This window comes from Phaethon lepturus, unplaced genomic scaffold, assembly GCF_000687285.1.
Source record: "Phaethon lepturus isolate BGI_N335 unplaced genomic scaffold, ASM68728v1 scaffold50904, whole genome shotgun sequence".
NCBI lineage: Eukaryota > Metazoa > Chordata > Aves > Phaethontiformes > Phaethontidae > Phaethon > Phaethon lepturus.
The window spans coordinates 1-23,925 of NW_010533527.1; the positions used below are offsets into that span (position 1 = coordinate 1).

A 23,925-nucleotide genomic window follows, 5' to 3' on the forward strand; every position below is an offset into this window, starting at 1 on the left:
CGATCTCGCACGGTCAGTAGGACCACGTTATCCCAGCGGTTTGAAAGCTGGAAATCATCAGCGTTTTTCTGAGTTTCTAACGTTTGTGGTTCTGATTTTAATCTTCCTAATACGAAACAATTACATTTGCTCCGACACGGTTTTCCTGAGCTTATGGGCAGCTTCAGCAGCATAAGGTCCCTCTCACCCAGCGAGCTCGCATGTCGACGGCATTTCCTGTTTAATTTATTGAACGTTTAATTGTTGCCCATGTTACCAAATAGGGTAAGAAACTGCGTTGGAGGGAATCAGAAGTGAAAATGCAGAAGAGAAAAAAGGGAGGAGAAACAACAAAGGGTAGTGAACAACGGCGAAGTGAGTTAGCAGCGGCTATAAAGGTGGATACACACTGCCACCATGCAGTGATGGTGATAAAAAGAAAACTAACCATATTTTGCCATGGATCTCTGGTGCAGACCCATCCTTGAAATTGGTGGGAATTCAATGGACCAGAGAGCACGTTATCGCTAATGTATTTTTTGGCTCACAGATCACAATTAAAATTAAATTCTGCCTTCTGCAAAATTAAATTGGACACACTGGTCTGCTGCTGTGAATCCTTGATCTCGGTTGGTCTCAGTTGAGCAAAGGAAAAAAAAAAAACAAATGATAACTATGGAACTTTTCTTGGGAGAGTATGTGAAATCCCTATCACAGCACAAGTTATTTTTGGGGAAATCTAGGATGTATGTGTTACTTTTCAGGAGAGAAAAGATTATTTTACAGGCTCTCCCTATTGACTGCTGTTCCTACAGATCATTCCATTCAAGTGTCTTGGCTGCAAAAATATTAATACAAATGTTGTTATGAGATGATGGTGTTCTCAATATTACATAAAATAAATGTTATCACTTAAATATTGTAAAGTGCCAGCATTTCTGCATGCTGCAGCTTTTTGCTAAGATGAGCGTACACTTGTCAAATGTTTTGAATTATGTATTATTCAATAAGTGAGCATGTGGTTAATTAAAGTAGCATTACTATACTGGGAGGTGATCAGATTGCAAACATATCTTTAACAATTGGCTCTTGTAAATAAAATAGAGGAGAGCTGATTGAGATCTGAAAATGGCAATAGATGCAAAAAGCCACCTTAGAGTGTTAGCTGATAAAATAAGAGTAGGAAAGTAATGACATGGTCAATATTAACTGCCATCGGATGGAAAGAAATCAGACTGTCAGGGATCTGTAAAATTCTTGCCAAAGTAGAACCTCATTTACACATACAGATCTTCATACCCTTTGCTAAGAAAAGCATATGTGACAGCTTAGGGGTTTTAGCTGCCAAAGATCTTTCACTCTGAATACAGTAAATGTCACATCTATTTATTTATCGTTAAATTTTGCTAAGTATCTGTAGAAATATTTGGATTTTTTCTATCATAATGTAGATGTTTAAAAGGAAAAGAATCCGGATTATAATGCAGCTGTAGCACCAAACCATATGGCTGCTAGATAGGAGCAAAAATGCACCACTGAATTACTGGGAGTAAACATAAACTGGATGCAATCTTCAGAAGAATATTAAATGGAATATATAAATACCAGAGTATTGCCATAAAATCATGCAATCAGACAATAGTAGCCATCAGGCAATAGATTATTTCACTTGCTGAAGGTAATCACAGTTGTACAGCAATTTACATTTTCTAAATGCCAGACTGAAAATATTAACTAATGAATCTTGGCAAGCACAGTGTTTCTACCAACCGCGGTGGTGGTTATAACAACATCTAGGCCTGTTTTGAGAGAGAGAGAGAAAGAGAGAGAAATAAGGCAGCCATCCTACACCCCAGCTTTATTAGAATCTATCCGGAGTCCCAGGTGCTCGAAACAGCCTTGTTTGTCTTTAATTCAGTTCAAGCCTTTGACTTCTTTCTTTTAAGAAAACGTCTGTGGGTGATTTATTGGTATATTGGGTGGAATTTGCACTGTGCTGAGCAAGAACAAATGGTCCAGTGGAATACATATTCAATGTTATGAATAGTGTCTGGCATGAGAGAGAACTCAAATTAGTGTGGGTGTTGCGCTGCCTGTTCTTTTGCTCAGAGACAGTTTCGGGATAAGTCCACTTAGATTCTACATCGTTGTGTGAAAAAGTTAATAACTTTCAGGAGAAAAGCCTGTGCCTCTGCTCAGTCTGGTAAAAAACTGAACTGGGGGCAATTGCCAACTGTACTTTCATATTTTGGGTCTCTCCTGTTCTTTTTATACTATGTGAAAGGAGAGGAGGCCTCTTCATCCCATCCACAGCCGTCTTCAAATTGCGAACTAAACGATCCTTGAACTTCAATTGGACTTTGTAAATTATCGTCGTGGGGAATAGACTCTCAGTATTCGTAACTGCAGTGCTTAGAATTAGAAATATAATATGAAGAGTTTACCTCAAAATTGGCCAGATTCATCAGGATTTCTTATTATCGCATATTGAACTAGCTGTGCCCCTGGGAACTCAAATCTAACTGATATTGAGTGAAGACTTTCTTTCCTGAGTTTGTAGATGAAGTTTTATATATGAGACAAATAGCAACTCTGAATATCTCTTTCTTTCTACAGATGATATGGAAGCAATTCCAGTCAAGCAGTTCGTTAAACACATCAGTGAGCTGTATTCTAATAACCAGCATGGGTTCTCGGAAGACTTTGAGGTACGATTTAATAATCCACCAATAAAATATTGTTTTCCTAAAGTTAATTGTGTATTAATACTCAGGGACTGTGCAACATCTGCGTGATGTTGTCATGTCAGGTAAATGCAACGCTCAAATGTATCAGAAGAAATACTGAAATACCAGTTTGCCACCAGGTATGAGCAATGTGGAACTGGACATTCACAGATGATTCTAACCACCACAGTTTTGGTGCCTTTTAAGAGGGACCCTCCTAGGTTTTTATTAAATAGGAAAAGCTGCCTGCAGTCCCCCAGGGATGACATGAAGATACAAGCAGTTGTTTTTAACTCCAGGCTTTTCTTATAATCTGCAGCTCATTTTACTGTTATTGCCCCAGAATTTGCTCCACTTAGTCACGCTGAGAAGTCACATACCCCTTGAGTAGCCCAAAAGGAGTAAAATAGTGCTCACTATGAGTAAGGGTAGGAGAATTTGGTCTTTTATGAAAACCCAAACTACGGGTCAGTTCCTGGAGTCGTTGTTCATCCTCTGTTCAGCCAGGAAAGATTGCTGTTGAAGGCATCGGTTATTTTGTTCCAGTAAAACCAAGGAGAAAGGCTTCAGGGTTTAGTTGGTAGTATTTACCTAATGTGACTATTTTAGAGTTTGCATCTTGTTACCTGTTTAGGACAGATTCTGATCTATAAATCTGCTATAAATTGTAGGTAATTCCAATGAAGTGAAAGTAGTTTTCCACCTCTGGTTACCAAACCCATATTGTGCAAGCAATAGGAAACACCACACAGTATGAGGATGGGCTACAGAGACAGGCCCTAATAATCTGAAGTCAGTATTCTCTGGCTAGTTTTTAGTCATTTATTTCATTCAGTGTAATCACAGTCACTGCTGAACTTTTGGAAGTATTGAGAAGCAGGAGGAGCCCCAGGAAATTGCATGGAGCTGTGCCACTGGCATCCCCACCAGCATAAGGAGGTGTGTTTGTGTGCTGCACGTGAATCAGAGAGGCAGCTCTGCTTACACACAAGGCAGTGAACCAAAATAGGTGGCCTAATATCATCTTTGCTTACTGCAGTGAAGACAAGAGTGTATGCAGGAATTGTTTTTAATGGGATCATTTAAAACATTTATTGTAGCTGTTTGGTTACTGTCTCTAAAGAGTGGCTGCTTTGTCTGATGCCCAAAAACCATTGTGTAAGTTAGAAACATTTTGTATTCATGAGGAAGGCAAATGTGTAAGGTGTTAAAGTGATTTAGTTCAATTGACTGCTGGCTGGATGGCTGAGCAGGAATATTGAGGCATTTAACAATGTTGATGGTATTCAGGACAAACATTTATTCTCCAGAGAGTAGAATTTGATCAGGATGATCAAATGCGACTCACTCTTCTCAATTATTTATGAATTGCGACCCCAGTGCTATTCATCACAGCTGGGTTTTACACCATTTAATTATTCAAAATAATCAGCAACACATCTGTAAACTTGGTCTGGCTTTAAGCAGGCTTTGCTTCAGCTGTCACAAAATCACTGCTATTAACAAATGTTGGACACCTTCCGCCTGTGTTTTAGCAAAGAAAAACACTGCTCTAATAGTCCTATATTTTCCCTTTCTCCTGGAGCTCCCTGCTGCGAGGGCCATGCGTGGCAGCCAGTCGGAGAGATGGCTTTGGCCAATTAGTCCTGTTCTGGGGGCTGCAGGGTCCCCACTGAAGGGAAGCTAAACTCCTCCAACTGCACTGCACGTGCCAAATTCTGTTCTCCATGCTGGCTTAAAATTTGGAGCATCTCCTTTGACGTCAGTATAGCTACTGCAGATGTATTTCTCCATTGCTGAGATCTCAGCTTCCTTCCTAGACTAAAGAGAAGGAATGGGAACACGACACTTGCTATCTTGGATAAACCAACCGGCTCCTTTTTATTGCTTATGTTCTGCCCTGCTGGCCTCGTGGTCCCAACTTTTGACCTTATGGTTCACAGTGGTGGAACAGAAGAATGAAACCCAGGTTTTTTCACAGACCCTGTAGGTAAAATGTTTCTCAAGTGTCTAAACTGACTCAGAGATCAAAGTTCCAGTTTTGAAAGCAGCTGAGGGCTAGAAGAGCCTGAGGGTACATTCATACAGCAGCTGTTGGACGTGGTGTAACTTCTAGTGGTGTATAAACGTGGTGGTGTAACTACCACCACTACCAAAGCTAGTGGTGTAACTTCTCGCGTCCCGTCAGATCCAGCCATGGTGTGTGTGCTGGAATTGTATCTGCCAGCTACAGTGAAGACTTAGCTAATGTTTTATGGGGAAACAGTAGGATTCCAGCTGAAACAGAAAATCTGGTCTTTCGGGGCTGCTAGCCTTGGGTACACAGCCACGGTATGCTAAGTGCAGCGTAGGCGCATATTCATAATGCACACAAAAATTTGTTTCAAACAGGTTAGCAGACTGCCACTGTGCCAGCAGACTTCACCCGGGACACGATATTGTCTGTCTACCTCTCTAATTTTTTGCCATGGGCAACTGTTACCGTTCTTGCACATAACAACATAAAAGCAACATGAACTTTTCGTCATGAGACCTTGCTGCTTTAGCAGAAATAGGATTGTGTGCTGATACCCAATCTAGATCACGTGCTGAGGGACTGGGCAGCATGCGCCAGTAATGGACCTCCAACCCCTCCCTGCCTGGGGAACTCCTGAAAAGAGGTATTAGATTCTGCAGTCATATGGGCTTTTTACAAAAGATCTGCTTTTTACATCTAAAAGGAAGAGAGAAGAGGATGGCAAGGAGATGATGAAAAAATATGACCAATGCTACAGAATAAATAAATCTTTCCAAAGATAGCCAGCGCATAGGATTTTTTTAAAAGAAAAAAGGATCAAAAATATCTTCAGAAATTTCTGTGGCAGGAGGTTTTATGGTGGAGGCTGTGAAAGGAAAGACTAAGCTAGGCACAGATATACTCTGATGTAGAAAGTAAATATTCTCCATTCATTTGTTGCTAGTTTTTGGTGTAAGTCTCTTCTCGTGTTCTTGGCAGCTTTTTACATGAAGAAGATTTCTTTGAAAGTAAATTGTGTGAATACTCCCTCCTCCTCGTAAAATGAGCTGTAATTACAGCTAAATATTTTGTGAATGTGCTTAGGAAGGGTATATGTGCAGAGGAAAAAAAGACTGAACTCGCAAATCCTTCCTTGGAAAATATATCCAAAATGAATCCTTATTCCCGTTGGGTAATCATACTGCAAGTAGCCAGTTTTATTGTCTGGTGATAGCTGGGCTTTCTTGTATATACAGAATTGTTAAGATTTTCTTTGAGTCCTATTAATTTTCAATTTTTGATATAAACTAGTAATATGACGCCCAATTTAATACTGAAGAACAAATGGCTTTTTAAAATAAAGTCCATGATGCTGCATCAGCAGTGCTGGTCTCTGATATAAGTCTTTGTATTCCAACTTGGAATTTGTTCAACCTAATACTGAAAAAAGTTCGAGGAGGTTTTTTGGTTTGCTCTCAGGCAGCTCCAGCACCCTCTTGCTGTGGCATACAGGGTGAGGTACCACATTTTTACAGGGCAGCACTGGGGCAGGGCTTGGCGGCAAGACTGCGCAGAGACCGAGAGGCTTCCCGAGCCAGGGATTGTATCTACTCCTTGTCTAGCCAGAGACTTTCTTGGCATCCTTATGTTTAATAGATTTTGATAAATCTTTCTTCTACAAATTTCTGATTGCCTCTTGAACCCTTTTAGACTTCTGCTGTCCAAAGCATCCTGTGGCAATGAATTCTACAATTTGTTCACAAGAATGGACTTCCTTTTTCTTTTAACTCATGCCTAATAACTTCTCTTGGTGCCTCCTAGTTTTTGCATTACATCCCTGTTCACTGAAACGCCTCACATGATTATGTCTGCATCCCTCATATTCCCCCTTAATCATCTGTTTTCAAATCTGAAGAAGTCTAAACTATTTAATTTGTTTGTTTGAGGAAGCCATTCAAGACTCATGATGACTTGTTCCCTCTGTACCTTTTTTCCTTCCCTTACCATATCCTTTTGAAGATGAGAAGGCCAAAACTGTGCACAGTATTTAATGAGTGGGTTTACTGCAGAGTTCTGCGGGAGCACAGTGATGTTTTCTCTTTGGTTTTCTATTACTTTCCTCCTTCCTAACATACTATTTGTTTTTTAACAACTACTGAGCACTCAGCTGACACCTCCAGAAAACTATCAGCTGTGACCCCAAGGTCTCATCACTGAATGGCAATAGCAAATTGAGAACCTGTCAGTATGTATGTATAGTTAGGGTTGTTTTTCCCAAGTACATCACTTTGCATTTATCAACATTGAATTTCATTTGCCATTTTATCACTCAGTCACTCAGTATTGCGAGATTGTTCTGCTTCCCTTCACAAACAGCTTTTGTTCTAATTATCCTGGATAATTCTGTATCGTAAACATACTTTGTCTCTTCTGCAGTCCGTTTATGAATAGATTAGGTGCCCGTAAGGTCCCACCGGTGAAATCTGAACACTGACAATTCCTGGGCACTGAGGCCCACCTTTAAATTGTTGGTACACAAGGCGAGTCTTCCTTTTGCTCCAAGACAGATCAGTCGCTAAAGTAATGTTTTCTGAGAGGCATTTCACAAACACGTTGGAAATCCAAACACGATATTCTCTTTCAGACTGCTCTTGCCTATGGACTTCTTCAGGGACCTCTCCAGAGTGTTAGAGACATTCACTAGCTCTGCTGTTTATTACAGCGTCTAGCAGTTTGCCCCACAGAGAAGTCAGATTTAGTGGGCTGTAGTGCCTGAAATCCCTTCTGGATCTCATTTTAAAAACTGATGTCACATTTGTCATTTTCTATTCCCCTGATAGCCTGACTATATAGGGCATGTGCCCTCCAAATTCTTGTATCAAAAAGAGTGTGAAGTGCCACCTCCCACGGTGGCTTTTCACTCCCTCCCCCCCGGCCGGTTACTGGAATAACACGGTAAGTTTTTTGAGTAGTCGTGTCCTTTTGCTCTAAGAAAGGAACACCGAGCCAAGAAATCACCCTCCATCCCCAAAGCTAACTATGCATTTTTATAGTGTAATGCAGCATTTGGATTTCTGAGATCAGACAATTTTCTTTCCCTCCTCCCTAATTCTGGAGTGGGTTGGTCAGGGCTGCTGCGGGAGCGATTTAGAGTGGGTGAAGGCAATCTCCGCAGACCTCTCCTGCCTGTGGCCGTGTGAGTATAATGATTCATTGCCAATTTGGAGTCTGAACAGGCTCGCTGAACTTGGAGGCAGGCTGTCTAGCTCCCTCATCACATAAATTGAAAATATCTTTATACTCCAGTGGCACCTTCTTCTAAATGTCCTGAAATGTAAGAAAATAACATAAATCTATATCTTCAGTGATGTGGCAGGGATTTGCTAACGTTATTCTCATGGTTGCTGCTGCTCGGGGCAGGGGTCAGTGGCTCTTTTTAACCGGTGACCTCAGAATGTTATTCTCTAGCGAAGGGCTGCATTGAAGACAGATAACGCTGCACTTTGCACATTTCTTGAGACACTAAAAACACTGTGTAGTTATACTGGCATCCCTTACAGATTAGACACAGCTTACACCAGACACATGCTTATAACTGCATCTACACCAAGGAATTTGGCAGGAGAAAGATGCCATTTCAAAAGCATGCTGCTAGCAGACGTTACTGCACTGGGAACTGTTTTATAGCCCCGGCCCAAAATTGCCATAATTAGAGGTATTCTCAGCCTGCGCGTTGCTGTACTGAAACCAAAGGGAAGCAGGACTGTGAAGCTGGAGGAGGAAGGATTGCTGCAGAAGAGGGTCTTCCTGGAGTTCTTAATTCTCATCTCACTGCTTGACCTACCCTAAGAAACTGGCATTGTGAATTAAGAGATAAAGTCGAAGAGAAGCAATAAAAGAATTTCAGATATCTGGGCTTCCTGTTACTAACCATAGTGCTGCAGCCATACCCAAAATTTCTGCCTGGAAGCCCTGCTCGGAGGAGCCATAGCCCCGCATGGGCAGCCCAAGGTTTCAGTCAGACTGACACCTCCCTGCCTAAGGAAGGGCAGGATACTCCACCATCCTCTCCTCTCTCGTTTATTTACAGGAATTTTTAGCTATCTATTTGTGATTCCTCCACTGTTATTGCTGTGTTGAGTCCTTTGGGTTTGTTTATTTTCCCCTTCTTTCTAGGCTGTCCCCACTCCCTTGAGCGCCGTCGGAGAGTTTATACTAGTGCTAAATTATTGCAAAAATCTATGCTATTCTTGTGGGATATCTTCAAATACTATCTGCTGTCTCTGTTGGTATGCCGTCTTCATGTTTGCTGTGATAAAACAAACAGCGAGAGCACCACCACAGAATTCTCTAATTTGAGATTAAAATAATAGATTAAAAAATTATTTTGAGGGTGGATGAACTAGCTGCTTTCATGCTAAAAAATATGACGGTAATATCAAAACATAGCTCTGGATCTTCTCTAATTTAGTCCTTCAGATTAGGATCCTTTCTTTGTTCATGATTCCTCCTCATTGCTATTCATAGGCTTTCACAGTTCAGCCCCTGCTAGGACATCGGGCTGAAGTAATGGGAAACAACAGCAGCGCTGCACAAGGCCACATCAAGAGACTGAGCTCCTGCTCAGTCACTGTAGCAAAAATTCTTGCTCAGAACCTTATATTGCCAGCAAGACACTGGAGCAGTTTGATTTTACACTTAAATGGAAATTCTTTGAAGTTTAGAAAAAGCTAATCTGTAACTTGTTTCAGAAAGGCAATGAAAATGGGTCGTTAAACCTGGGTGTATCAAATTCCAATTAGCATTAGCATGGACAATATAATTAAAAGGTAAATTAGCCATAATAGCATAGACTAGAACACTTTTTACAGTAACTAACGGTCAATTGAAACCATGTACTTTGGTTTCTTGGGTTGTCAATGATAAGTTGAAAGGACAGAATAAGAGCCTGTATCCATTCATCTTTGGACAGTAATGTGTACTGCAAAGTTAAACGTAAAGAGCAGCAGTGTGCTAGCCAGCCGCTGCTGAAGTCAGTGGAAGAGACTAAGCGGGATTAAGAAAGGCCAAAGAAAAGACTCTAGAGCTGAAAAGTTTGTGGATGAATTATGGATGTAGTGATACGGATGCTACCTGTCCTACTCCAAGCTGCCAGTAGCGGTTTTGTGCTAACTGGAGAGGAGTTTGTTTAGGCTGCAGTGAGCAGCCTGGAATCAGAGCTGACCTGGTGGCCTGCCTGCAACCTTAAGTTATAATAATAATATAATCATGGTGATGTTTTAAATGCAAATAAAGACTGGGTAGCCCATAAGATTTAGAGATCCCAGATTAAGATTTAGAGTGTTCATTGCATAAGCGATAGAAAATGCTGGGAAAGTAAATACGTAATATTCATAAATGTGGCAAAATGGCATGATTAGGAGAGTGACTTTAAGGAACTTTCTCCAGAGTGATTTTTATTACCATCAGGCTGTCCTCTTCCGCCAAAGGGTAAATAATGCTCTGAACAGAGGCATAGATAACAGGCTGCAACTAGTCTTGTCTTCCTGCAGCATTTTGTGCATTCATGAAAGACAACCACTTTGACTTTAATAACAAAGGAATGTTAACTTATGCCTTACCGTCTGGTGGGGTGAGCCTGTGGTTTAGTAATTTGCTTTTAGAATGTGGAGAGATGAACCTAGGAGGGTAAGAGAGCGTGGATAACCACCCTCTGCTCTCAGCCTGATCTGTCCGTGCGGCACAGCCCAACATCGTCCTCGGTCCTCTTCTCGTCAGACAGCCTCAGCATCCCAAAGTGTTGGTTGTGTCCTGGACGGGGAGTGAGCGCGGTCAGAATGGCCTTTTATTGTTCTACATTGATTTCTGAAAAGACAAAAAGAGTTGAGGTGCATTGGCAACAGGGAGCTTTTCATGACCAGTCTCCTTTTGCTATGCTTTGCGGTGTGCAGACATAGGAATCCATTAGAGCAGCTTTCCAGAGTATTAAAAATCATTTAGAATGCTATGTGCTAAGAAAAGCCATTTTGAGATGATCAGCTCTCACAGCGTCAGACCTTCTTTTCCACTGCTGTGTTTTTCACTGTCTTAGCTTAATCTTCCTCTTCTATTAACTTTCTGTTGGCCAGCTGGGAACATGTACAGTTGAGAAAACAGTCAGCATCAACATAAAAAGGTTAATTAAAATTATTAACCTCACCAACAATTCCCTTATGGATAAATCCTATAGAATTTAATAGAAACTGATACATTTACTATGTAGTATTTAAACTGTCAGAGAAAATTCCTTAGCAGGGAGGTAATTCCCTGTTAAATTCTATAACTTTTTAGAGTATTCTCCACAGATCCTTGTTGGATTCATCTGTATTAAATTCTACAGCATTTGGCATAAATGTTTCAATGGTAATAACTTCTAAAAAGAATTTTGTAGTGATGCAAGGATGCAGAGTTTGATGTGAGGCTTTTCAGAAGCAGGGGAGTATTTTTCAGGAGTGACCTACAATGGTGCAGCAGTGATGTTATATGATTTCTAAATGCAAAAAGAAGGTAAAACGAAATTACATTAAATCAAGCTAACATGTAAGTAATGCTGTTTTTCCAGTTATGACTTAGGCTGAACTGATGCTGCCCATTGTGTAATCAGAAGTCCCTTGCTTACTGGAGCTGACAGGCAGAATTAGAGGAAGCGCACACTTTAATGTGTTTCTTTTATTTCTGTGATAGAAATGCAACTGTGAAAATTCTATTAGGGCCAGCTGAGAGTTTTGCTTGATTCCTCTTTGTCTGAGCTCCGCTCACCTCCTTGAATGCAGTATGTTTCTCCCTGTGGAGGCAGGGGAGAGAGAGAAGCAATTGTTATTTGGGACTGTCATGTGGATATAAAAGCTATACGATGTTCAAGGTTTCAGTATACTTTGCACTTTTAAAATGTAAATGCCGGGGAAGATATCAAAATTGCTATGCAAGTCCTTTGTGAAATGTCTGCATAATGCTGAACTCTGTTACATCTGCTGTGTGTATAGCCTTTCTCTTGATAATTTTTCTCTGTCACTTAGCTCGTGATCTTTGTAGCAGCTGTGAGCTCCTAATGACTTTCGCTCTTAGGCACGTTCTATACTGTTATTTTTAAAGCCTGAAGTACAAAGTAACTCGGCACTTCCCCATATATTCTTGGGGGAAACTGGTTCTGTTTGGTGCAATTTCTGGGACTCGCAAAAGATTTGAATAAGTACAGTTTCGTCCACAACTTTGTAAACTCCAAACATTGACAAATTTTTCAAATATGTGTTTTTAAACTAAGAATATTTATGCTAGTGATAAGAAGGCGTTTAGCTTTTTCAGGAAGATTGTGGTTAAATAGATACGAAAAAATATGTCTTAGAGGTGGTATTGCACATGAGTTTTAGTGATTGAGTTTGCAAGACAGTCTCTGAAGTGTGTAACTCTCTAGGACAGTCTGTCCAAGGGGAGTGGAGAAAAGACCCTCCATCGCCCCATTTCAATACCTCTGCGTTCTATTGTTGGACAGTGTAAGTAAGGGGTAGATTAAGTACCAAAAACATGAATGGGAATTAGGTATCTAACCTACAGCCTCAAGTAGACAGAAATCTGCATCTCTAGCTTCATGATCACGTTGGCAAGCCTGGCTTCTTTCTGCTTTCTAAATGTATATATACATGGATACAGCCTTTTATCTTTTTCACTGCATTGTGGGCTGTTAATCAGTGTCCAAGCAGTGGTATTTAAAGCACTTGCTGTGATCTTCAGAGATCTATTTTATTTATATTCTATAAAAGGCATCTTTTCTGTAGAGAACTAACAAAAGGTCAGTGCCAAACTTAAATGTCAGAAACCCTGTTTTGAGAGGTTATAAGCAGATAAGTTGTCCAGTGGTCAAAGGCTTTTGTTGAAGCGTATTTTGTGCTTTGTTTCTTACACGGCACTGGCCACTCTTGCCTTTGAGGGACTCTGTCTCCCCTTCCCAAGAGGGGGCAGAGTGGGGCATCACAGGAGATGCTGGTCAGAGGGGACAGTCGGTCCTTAGGGTGCCCAAAGTGCATCTGTCACCACGTCTGTGGAGAGGAGCGTAACTGCACACCAGGGAGCAGCTAACACGGCTCGCTTTAAGCAGACCATGTCATCCAGGACAATACTGAAGGACTTTGTGTTCAATCCAGCAATTAAGATACTGATATTTTAAACATGGTTTCTGTAAGCTGTTGCAAAAGGAGATAAAGCTTAAATTTTTTGGACCGACACATTTTCCATTCAAATAATTCTTATGCCTAGGAAGTGCAGCGCTGTACGGCTGACATGAACATCACCGCAGAGCATTCCAACCACCCCGACAACAAGCACAAGAACAGATACATCAACATCCTAGCCTGTAAGTAAGCACAATGAATCAACCCGAAAAGGCACTCTTCTCTCACGGTGTGTCTGTGTGTGACTGGAAAACTCAAGTCGCTTCCAGTTACATTATTGCACAGTAATTAATAAACACGTGAAAGCGTGGCTGGGAGATCATTTCCCTACTAAAGGCAGTGGACGTTTGAGGCCAGGATTTCACTCCAGCTTTTGTTTTAAAATATTTTGCAGTTTGATGAAGTAGTTTTAGAAATATCAGTTTCGTATGAAATTTTGTGGAGGAATAACTGGGATAAATGGATGATCAGAGCTCTTCTGCCTGCTAATGTCTGAAAACTGGCCTAAGGGAAGCACATGGTGGAGCAAAGAGTTTTATTGATGATCCCTGAGATTCCCTTATAATCCCAAAGGTGCTAAATCTTACAAGAGTATATCAGCTGTATTTCACACTGCTTCAGCTGTGTGTACGACTTGGACAAACAGTGATCTTTGTAGCACAGTGCAGGCTTTGCCTGTATTCCTCTGAGAACTGCAAATCTGGACTCTGCTCTAGAACGCAGATTATTGCAGGTCTGAGATGGAAATCCAGTAACTTTTCCCATATCGTTCTCTGATGTGGAACAAATGGCAGATGCAGCAGTCATCGTGGTTTAGGAACAAAGATGGAGAGCCGCTGATAAAAAGTTCACAATGTTCATAAACATTGCAATAAATCTTGAATGTTTTTGATGGCATAGGAAGGAAATGCATGTCTCTAACAGATTCTCAGAAGTAATCAAGGTGCCAGCTGAGAACCAATTCCCAGACCTGTAAAAGACTTGCTGTGTGACCTTGGGCAAGGGGATTTATTGCGGTTGTCCCAACTTTGATTTTAGACATAGATGTCTGGTCCCTTTAGGCACAGAGAGAGAAGTACCACTGGAGGAGAATTGGAGCAGGCACACCAGTCCTCCAGATTGCCCCTGGAGCAACCTCTCTCTCTCCATTGGTGCTCAAGAAAGGCAACTGAAACCAGATTCCTCTAAAGTTAGCCCGCGTGTCTCACCTCTGCATGTGTTGGAAGTGCTACCCAGCCCAGTGCTGCTGCCTAGGAGCAGGAGGAGGACTGCAGGCTTTTTCTGATTTAAGCCAAAGTCAGGCATTTAGGTGGAACAAAAAGAGGAGTTAAAGAGTGTGACCTAAAGCCTATCTTCTTGGTGTCACAAGGGTGGTGAAGGAGGGAGGACATTCACTCAGCTCCCAGAGCCAGTAGAGCTGTCTAAGCCCAGCACCGAGTGGAGGATAATGAGCTCAGACACTGAGCCAAGCAAAGGCAGCTTTACTGCCTGCGAGAGCGGAGCCGGTGTCTCCACTGGTTGCACAGCCCCGTGGGGTGCCCTGCCTCTTTGAATCACGCTGCATTGTGTGATGTGGATGATCCTAGAGATCTTGCTCCTGAGGCTTCAGTGTTCTTTAAAGAGAAGCTGTCCCAGCACGAACCACATACTTTAAGGGATGTGAAGCCTGAGGACTGGCTGCCATAAGCAGATAACCAAGAACAGATACTCCCACCTCCCCCTTGACTCCAAGCCAAAGCCAGTTTCTTCCATGTATTAATAAGGGCTACTCCAATACCTAGGAAATGGGATGTTCACATGCACTTCTGCACTATGTTTCCTTCATGCTTCTCTGCTCTGTCTTTTATCCCGCAGATGATCACAGCAGGGTGAAGCTAAGGCCTTTACCAGGAAAAGATTCTAAGCACAGTGACTACATTAATGCTAATTATGTTGATGTAAGTTGTTTGAATTGTTTTTCCTTCTCTAACTCTGAATCCTTCCACAAGGACGAAGTATTGCCACTTGTGAAGTGGTTGTGTTTTCCAACTTCACCTGACAATTTTGCTACAAATTCCTCGCTATTCTGAATGAGAAAGAGACCTTTCTTTGTTACCTTTAAAATATTAATACGTCTGCCATGATACTGCTTTCATCTCACTTGGCATTATGGTTTTCTTTGAAGGGTTACAACAAAGCAAAAGCCTACATTGCTACCCAGGGACCTTTAAAGTCTACCTTTGAAGATTTCTGGAGGATGATTTGGGAACAAAATACTGGAATCATTGTCATGATCACAAACCTTGTTGAAAAAGGAAGAGTAAGAGATTTTCTAGTTTGTTAGTAGTTGCTCCTTACCACCTCCCTGAATCACTTGGGCAGAATTTGTTTTTAAATGGTTTGGGATGATATATATTGATGTATAATTTATAACTAACATAACAAAAGGGTACATAGCTAGCCATGATTTTCCTTTTTTAAAATGCTCTAAACACAAATGTAAAGAAGCAGCTCAAACCCTCAGCCAACCCACCCAACTATGTGTTTGTTCAGAGAAAATGCGATCAGTACTGGCCGTCAGAGAACAGCGAGGAGTATGGCAACATAATCGTCACGCTGAAGAGCACAAACGTTCATGCCTGCTACACTGTGCGCCGCTTCACAGTCAGGAACACAAAGATGAAGAAGGTGAGTAAAGCCCTCAGTGTTCTCATCCAGATGCCTTCCGGCTTGCGTAGGATGTAAGGCACACAGGAGCAAAATTCAGTATTTGCATAGGCAACCTGCAGTAGCAGGTGGATGGGGAAAAAAGCAAGCAAAGCCAGGATTACAAGGAACCTGGTGAAAGGTTTAGCCTGTATTTCTTTTTCTCAAGTCACTGCTGCTTTGGTGTCACAGTTATTGCTGTTATTACCTGTTCCCACATGTATTTTTCCTTGAACGCTGTCTCCACCTAGCAGGAGGCAGAGCTGCAGAAGATTTCTTCTGTTAGAGTGCAGCACTTTTTCACCTGAGCAAGCCAGTAGGATTGAGTATCTTTCCATCCTTCTCTTCCCTAATTTTTCTCTTCTTTCTGCGCACACTCTGCACACAGGGCCAGAAGGGAAATCCCAAAGGGCGGCAGAACGAGAGGACAGTTATTCAGTACCACTACACTCAGTGGCCTGACATGGGTGTGCCGGAGTACGCTCTGCCTGTGCTAACCTTCGTTAGGAGATCCTCCGCAGCCAGAACCCCGGACATGGGACCAGTGGTGGTGCACTGCAGGTATGATGGGTGTGATTAACTACTTCATGGCAAGCATACCTAGTGCACAGCGTGTGCTCTTACGTGCCAGCTAAGGCAAACGCCGTGAGTTACTAACACAGAAGGAACGTGCCAGCCCCATGGAGTGCAGGTAGACATGAGCTTGCTTTGCCTACATCTTAAGACAGCTCCAATGCAAAAGCTTTTGCATTAGCAAAACCCTGTGTCATGATACTGAGCTGCTGAGCATTGCACTGATGTGGTTGTGCAGTTCCTTGTTCGAAGCCTTGTTTGTAGCCTGCCCATTCAGTGCGTGAGCAGGATTATCTCTGCTGGCAACCAACCATGTGAATAGACAGACATCTGGGCATGCGACTGCCACTGAACCACCCTCACGTTCGCCAGCAGAGGTGGTCAACAGAGGATTTCCCTTAAATGAGTTAAGGCGTGTGGTCTTCATCACTGTGTGTGAGGGGGCTGTACAGCACCATAACAAAGAGGAGAGGATGATGGGGGTTAGAGCTCCTTCATGAGCAGAAATTGAGACGCTCTTGAAGAGTTCCCCTCTCCACCCTCTCTGTTGCGCCCAGGACCACCCTCTTCCCATTCAAGGAGTCCTGCCTCCACAGCATTAGCCCCCTCATGCCTTTCCATAGTGCTGGTACCACTTGCATTTCCAGAGCAGGATTACAGCTCCACTGTGAAGCTTAAGCCTCACCTCAAGACTGAAGCCAACCAGGGCAGTCCCACAGCCTGGAGGAACCTCTGGTCCAGGATAGCAGCAGTTTGGCATAGGGTGGATCTCTGCATGGCTCCTAGCCAACAGCAGTAACGACAGCGGTGGAGACAAGACAGCCAAGTGTCAGATCGTGAAATAGATACCTGGTGGAATTCCCAGAAACCCAAAATGTTTTGTTTAGAAACTTTCATGGTTGGGGCTAGTGGGGAATTGAAAGTCTGTGAACAGGAATATTTGCTTAGTTCTGTTCTGCTGTTGTGAACATCTACTTTGGTCCAGCTGTATCACAAGGATTTCTCTTACATCTTCTGTAGTGCTGGTGTTGGCAGGACTGGTACCTACATTGTGATAGACAGTATGCTGCAACAGATAAAAGACAAAAGCACAGTTAATGTCCTGGGTTTCCTGAAACATATCAGGACACAGCGCAACTACCTCGTCCAGACAGAGGTAAAGATTGCAGTGGGGTTGAATTTAAAGACATGTTCATTTTTATGTTGTAATCAAAAAGAAAATGGATTTTTCAGTTACATCCCTGTAAAAACTTAATATATCACCAGGCATTTTTTGCACTGGAATGTCTCTCTTTTTCTAGGCCAGAAACTTCAGATTTTGTTTTTGACTTACTCAGTGCTACGTGTTACTCTTGTAAATGTTTATTCTGGATTTGGCAGTATTTGCATGGGTGGTTTGTTTTGCACACCCTTTCCTGTAGTGTGCTCTACTCCTCAGTTAAAGCCAGCTGTTTAGTTTATTCCAAGCACCTACGTGACATGCTGTTGTTTTTCTAGGAGCAGTACATTTTTATTCATGATGCCTTGTTGGAAGCCATCCTTGGGAAGGAGACTGAAGTAGCTGCAAATCAGCTGCATAGTTATGTTAACAGCATCCTCATACCTGGCATAGGAGGGAAGACACGACTAGAAAAGCAGTTCAAGGTAAGGCTTATCACTGCCATCCAGAGAGACTTAATTTCCCTACTCTTTTGTACGGCCTGTCTTCGCTGTCAGTTGTCATGGATAAGGAGCCAAACCAGAACACTTGATTGGCACAGCACAGCATCTTGAGAAGTTCGGTCCTCGACGCTTAGCTACACTGCTGGAAATCAGTGCTAACACTCTTGAAGTCAGAGGTGAGAAGAGGGACATGGACACTGGTTTGGAGTGTGCTGCTGGTCTCCCTGTTCCCAAGGGGGCTTAGATGTTCCTGAGTCTGTGGCTAGCTTGGCTGGAAGTCTTCCTCCAAACTGTGACTCTCATGCATATATGTATAAAGACATGAAATGGGGTGCTTAGCACCACCTACTATTTCAGTGCTGGATAAATATTTTAAAATAATTTAAGACCAGAAAACACAATATGCCTTTCTCATTGTTAATAACTATGCTTGCTGCTTTTCCCTGCTATGTCATAGTTGCTTTCATCCTGGCAAAAGTAATTTTTTTTTTGCCCAGATCTTCTATTTGAAACCTAAGATTTTCTGATTGCATTTTATTTGAATGTATTTTAAAATACTTTGCGAGACTATGTATCATAATAAGATTATACGTGACATCTGTTTTCACAGCTAAACTCACTCAGTTAATAACTACCTAAGGAACTGAAACTGTTAAATTATACCAGGTGCCAAGCTATTCAAAAAATGAACAGGCTCTTCTCTGAACTCACTTATAGAAATCTCAGTACTTCTCCATCAGCCAAGACATTCCAGATGCTTAATTACTAAATTAAAGAAACAAGCGCAAGTGCACGCACATGCACACAAAATGCAGCAGGAGAAAAAAAAAACTTTTTTATTGAAAAAAAGTGTTGCACTTTTACTTTATTGTATACAAATTATATGTATAAAGATGTTTTCTGATGATGCGTGGCAAAATTTCAAAAACTTAAGTGCGGTTTTCAGAAATTACTTTTTCTGCTGACGTTGCGCAGGTATTTAGAAACCCCATAATTTCTAACGGGGCTTATGGCAGTTAGATGAGTTGATGTTGGCAACTAGATGAGTTGAGTACTATCTTGTTTAGAGCACATTTGAAACTGGGACATGACCAGCAGCAATTATTAAATATTTTTCTAATTTCTGCTGCTACCACAGAGCTGGCAGAAAACACCTTGTGCTCATGCCCTGGTATAGTGGCTTATATTCAACCATCTTAGAGTAAACTTATGCTGAGTAATGAGTTGCTAGAGCAGAAGATGAAAACACCACCTTCACCCTCTTTGCTCTGGTAGAGTTTCCTCATACGCTGTGGGATTCAAACACAAATCTGCCTCCCTGAGACTTTTCTTTGTGCCTCATAAGCAGCCCAGAATGAACTTGGGAGACCGGAGAATGTAACCCACAGCCTCGGATCTCGGATGCGGGTGTGGTGGGTTCCCCAAAGGCCTGGCAGGAAAAGACATTCTGCAGGAATAATCTGGCTTTTATTTCGGAAGAAAACATAAAAGTTTTTTTGTTGTTTTATTTTGCTAGCTTTTCTTCCTTGAGATCTGCTTCTGACTAAACATATCTGCAAGTGTTTGAAATATATTCTCAAAGATAACTAAACGTAGCGTTCTGTGAAAATACGTTTTGATGGAACTTCATTTTCAGGATGTTTCGAAGCTGAGAGCTGCAGAGATCTTTTTATCCATTAAGCATGTTGTATGAAAAGGATTATTTCCATTGGCATCTTGAGTACTTTAAACAAGTTTAACAACACAGTTTATTCTTCTACTGATGCATCTTCGCAGGAGTTGGCAAAGAAGCTTCCTCTCTTCATTTAGAGCGCTATGGGGACTGACTTACTACTTTATTCTCTTTCAGCTGGTTACACAGTGTAATGCAAAATACGTGGAATGCTTCAGTGCTCAGAAAGACTGCAACAAAGAGAAGAACAGGAACTCATCAGTCGTGCCGTGTAAGATCGCATCTTCGGTTTGATTACTGCCTAGCATAACTTCTTGTACTGAATCCTCCCGGTGTTATGCATGAAAAGGCATAGCCACTAGGAGGGAGAAATGTAATCTTTTGTTCAGACCAAGCTGTCTTGTCTTTCAGGATTACCCTCATGAAACCGAACAAAAGAAAATAGTTACAGTGTCAGCCAGATATACTGTCCGAGTGAAATGTTAATTTGAAGTGCTTAAGAATTTTAATAATTAGATAGGGCATAAATCTATGGAATACTGAGAGAATTTCTTTGATACTGCTCCCAGCTCAGGTGAGATCTCCCAGTGTGACGGGTAGAAGTTGTTTGTAATTCAGCTACTACACTCAGTTTCTGCGTGTGAGCCTTCCCCAGGTTTGAGGGTATCTAGTGCCCAAGGACACAGTTTCACAGTCATTAATATGGAATCTGTGCATGGTTGCCAAGCAGTGTGAATTTACACCAGACCGAGCATGGGCACAACATCATTCCTGTCATATTACCTGGAGTACAGGACATACAGGACAGATGATACAGCACAGAGTAATACTGGCACAGATACGGTCCATCGTGAAGTTTGTTAATAAAAAGGGAAGTCATCAGGATATATCTTAAAAACAACGTGAACGGGGCAGAAGTAGTCTACATGACTTTGCACGTTGTGTGACATAGCTGCAGCGATTTCAGTTTGGCGGTGGGGCCCTGTCAGTTGGTTTGAGGATGTTGAACCCAGCCCTCAAAGCCAGAGAAGTGTAGATCTGCCGAAGAACACACACACACTTCTGTGTGGTTACCCGTTAGGGAAGGGTTTTGTCTCTGGAGGTTCTCTCACCCTCCAGCTGGGAGGAGTGAGTGATGGTAGCGCTACGGAGTGGTAGGGAAAACAAAATAAATCAGCAGGGTTTGTGTGCTGCTGGAGACAAATGGAACACTACAGTCAAGAATTACCTGAAATCCCCTGTTATCACTGCATATACTGTTATTTGATAATTCAGCCTGCTGTGAAAATCTTTGCTATAGTAAAATTTGATTCCTGAAATTACTTTGTCCTTGTGGGAATATTGTGCAACATTCTCTTTTATATCCTGTGTTAGCAGGCAATGCTTTAACGCAGTTAAAGTGCTGGCCTGCTCCTGCGGGAGATGGGAGCTGCACAGTGTTTGGTTTGTTAACGTCTGAGAAATTCTTACTTTCTGCATTGTGCCATGACCAGACTTTGATCTTTTTTTTCCCCCTCTCTGTTTTTTTTTAATCTTATAGCTGAGCGTGCTAGAGTGGGCTTGGCACCTCTGCCTGGAATGAAGGGAACAGATTACATTAATGCCTCTTATATCATGGTGAGGAAGCCAACACCTAATTACAAAGTAAAATCAATTCTAAGGTGCTAAATACCAGATGCCTATAATTGTCTTAATTCTTTATGTAATGGCTGTGTATTAACAGATGAGATTTTAACACCTTCCCCATAATGTAAAGTTATTAACTGTGTTTTATTAAAGATTGTTGCCTAAAAAAATTAAATACAAGATGCATTTAGATGGCATGTGTATTCCCATGAGATACAGTCAAATAGATACTGGGATTTAGAGTAAATGAAAACAACAGGGACTCTGCAGAATGGAAATGGAGTTATAAAATTATAGTCTGTGTGAAAATATTGTGGAATAAAATGAAACAGGGTCATTATGTGTCCCCAAAGATGAAATTAATGCTTTAAAATATTGAAGGCAGCAAGTAACTCCGTGGTTTGTTTTTCTGCAAAAGGGCTACTACAGGAGTAACGAATTCATCATAACCCAACATCCGCTGCCACATACAACTAAAGATTTCTGGCGAATGATCTGGGATCACAATGCACAGATCATCGTCATGCTGCCGGACAACCAGAGCCTGGTGAGTTAAACGCGTCCCTTCCTGCGCGGTATCGCACTCACTGGGCCCAGCTGGGCACCAGCGTAGGGTCACTTAGTTGCATGCTACGGCTATTTTCTGGTTGAAAGCAAAGCCAATTTTTGAGCCACCTTCTCAAACTTTGCCATAAGCTTGTTAGAAAAAGTCAAGTTCTGAGATGTGGGGTGTGGTTTTTTTGCTCTCCCCCTCTGCACTCACCCGTGGGAAAGACAGCCCGAGCTGGATGGGCCACAGTGCTCACAGGCAGCACGCCGGTGATGACGACCTCTGCAAAGCTCCTGAGGGCTGCCTGGCTGGCAGGGTGTCGTGGTTTAGCCCCAGCCGGCAACCAAGCACCACACAGCCGCTCGCTCACTCCCCCTCCCACAGTGGGACGGGGAAGAGAATTGGGAACAAAACTCGTGGGTTGAGATAAACACGGTTTAATAGGACAGAAAGAAAGAAGGGAACAACAATGATAATACCAACAAAGGAATGTACAAGAACAAGTGATGCCCAATACAGCAATTGCTCACCATCCCGTGATCGACAGCCCGTCCCCAAGAAGCGATTTCCGCCCCTGGCCAACTCCAGTTTATGTACTGGGCATGACGTCGTATGGTAGGGAATATCTCTTTGGCCAGCCTGGGTCAGCTGTCCCGGCTGTGTCCCCTCCCAGCTCCCCGTGCACCCCCAGCCTGCTCGCTGGCAGGGCAGGACAAAAAGACGGGCTGGCCCTGACTGCTCAGCAACAACCCAAAACATCAGCACATTATCAACAGTTTCTCATCCCAGATCCAAAACACAGTCTCACACTAGCTTCTGTGAAGAAAACCAGCTCTATCCTGGCTGAAACCAGGACACAGGGTGCAAGCCACTGAGACTACTGGGTGGCCAAGGCCACGGGTGAGGACTTTGAGAGGAACAGAAACATGAAGCAGGGACAGTCAGATAGTTGCTTGTTTGCCCGGGGTCTTAAGGCTCAGGCCATGCAAGACTATGTCTGTGCAAAGTTACAAATGCTATTTTTTGATGAAAGTAAAAAGCAAACATGTATGTTAATTTAAGTGGAAATAATGAAACAGGCACAGAGAGAGAGGATAAGGAGACACAGGTGAAGTGCTAATCACTACTTCCAGATTTACTAGCGTGTCTCAAGAGGGCGTGTTGAAAAGGATTAAGAACTAAACGGTTCGTTTTTTTCATGCACGCATCACTGAGGTGCGTAGATGATTGTAGCTGAAAGTGGAAAAGAAACCACGTTCATTACAGCAGGAAAATAGCAGTCATGAGGGGCTACTAAAGAGGCAGCAGTCAATACACTTCCTGTGTGCGGCGCGATGAAAGGGATTGCAGGCACCGCAAGGCGAAGAGCGTTCAGAGAAATCCAATCGAATCAGAAAGCACTAATGAAATGAAAGTGTGTCAGGTGGAAATGAAGAGGCTGATCTTGTCTTTACAAGTACATGAAATAGCTCTGCAGAACAATAGTGATTAAAGGGCAAAGGAGGAATGCTGGACTCCGCCACATCCCTTGCAAGGATGCCCGATCCCTGCTTTCACCGTCACCGTTCCCAGGGTGGAGGCTGGCCAGCAGGGCAAGTAGCATCCGTGCATTGGCTCAGGGTTCGGTGTGGGTTGTTGGCTGGCCAGGAGGGGTGGCACAGGACTGAGACTGTGTCAAGGTGCTGAATGTGTAATGCCAAAGGATGAGACAATAATGCACACTACTGGTGCGTGAGGACCTGTCACTTGGCAGGACAGGTCACTTCCCTGGCGTTCAGCAATATTACACTGCTTGTTGGCATCTCTGCACACTATGGGCGGAATTTTCAAATTGCTTAAAGGTCCTTAGGACCCTAAGTCCCATTTTCAGAATAAACATTTAAGGTCCAAACCTCAACAGTATCTTGCACATCATGTGCATGAAGACTCCAGGCCCACAAAAATAAATCTGGGTTTAGAGACAAGCTCGTGGCCACAGCAGGGTGAGTGGGTTCATAGCTCTTGTTTTCTCATGAGTAAAACACAGGTTGTTCAGAGATGCAGGCGTGCAGTCCTGTGCATGCTGAGGGGTAGCTTCTGTGCTTACACTCCAGGGACAGTAGACCCCTGAAGCAAGGAGGAGAAGCAAGCTTTGAGTGTGGTTACAGAGCCTAATTTTCTTTCTCTGCAGTGAATTAGGAATGCACAGTTATATTTTAAAGAATAGCTTTGACAGTATGTTACCTACACCCTGTCAGTTAGGCTGCTTCAGC

At 42.5% G+C, this 23,925-nt stretch overlaps 1 protein-coding gene across 1 annotated transcript in view; it reads left to right on the forward strand.

Moving 5' to 3' along the window:
* Nucleotides 1-2,595: 2,595 nt before the first annotated feature.
* PTPRG (protein tyrosine phosphatase, receptor type, G) overlaps nucleotides 2,596-23,925 on the forward strand; it is a gene marked incomplete at its 5' end in the record, with an annotated part of 28,297 nt that continues 6,967 nt past the window's right edge. Inside the window, 11 exons of the mRNA XM_010285207.1 lie at nucleotides 2,596-2,687; nucleotides 12,991-13,087; nucleotides 14,760-14,842; nucleotides 15,070-15,204; nucleotides 15,438-15,572; nucleotides 15,979-16,151; nucleotides 17,184-17,319; nucleotides 17,661-17,807; nucleotides 19,675-19,768; nucleotides 21,038-21,114; nucleotides 21,542-21,670. Of these exons, the coding sequence (XP_010283509.1) occupies nucleotides 2,596-2,687; nucleotides 12,991-13,087; nucleotides 14,760-14,842; nucleotides 15,070-15,204; nucleotides 15,438-15,572; nucleotides 15,979-16,151; nucleotides 17,184-17,319; nucleotides 17,661-17,807; nucleotides 19,675-19,768; nucleotides 21,038-21,114; nucleotides 21,542-21,670 (1,298 nt within the window). The remainder of the gene's footprint in view (nucleotides 2,688-12,990; nucleotides 13,088-14,759; nucleotides 14,843-15,069; nucleotides 15,205-15,437; nucleotides 15,573-15,978; nucleotides 16,152-17,183; nucleotides 17,320-17,660; nucleotides 17,808-19,674; nucleotides 19,769-21,037; nucleotides 21,115-21,541; nucleotides 21,671-23,925) is intronic.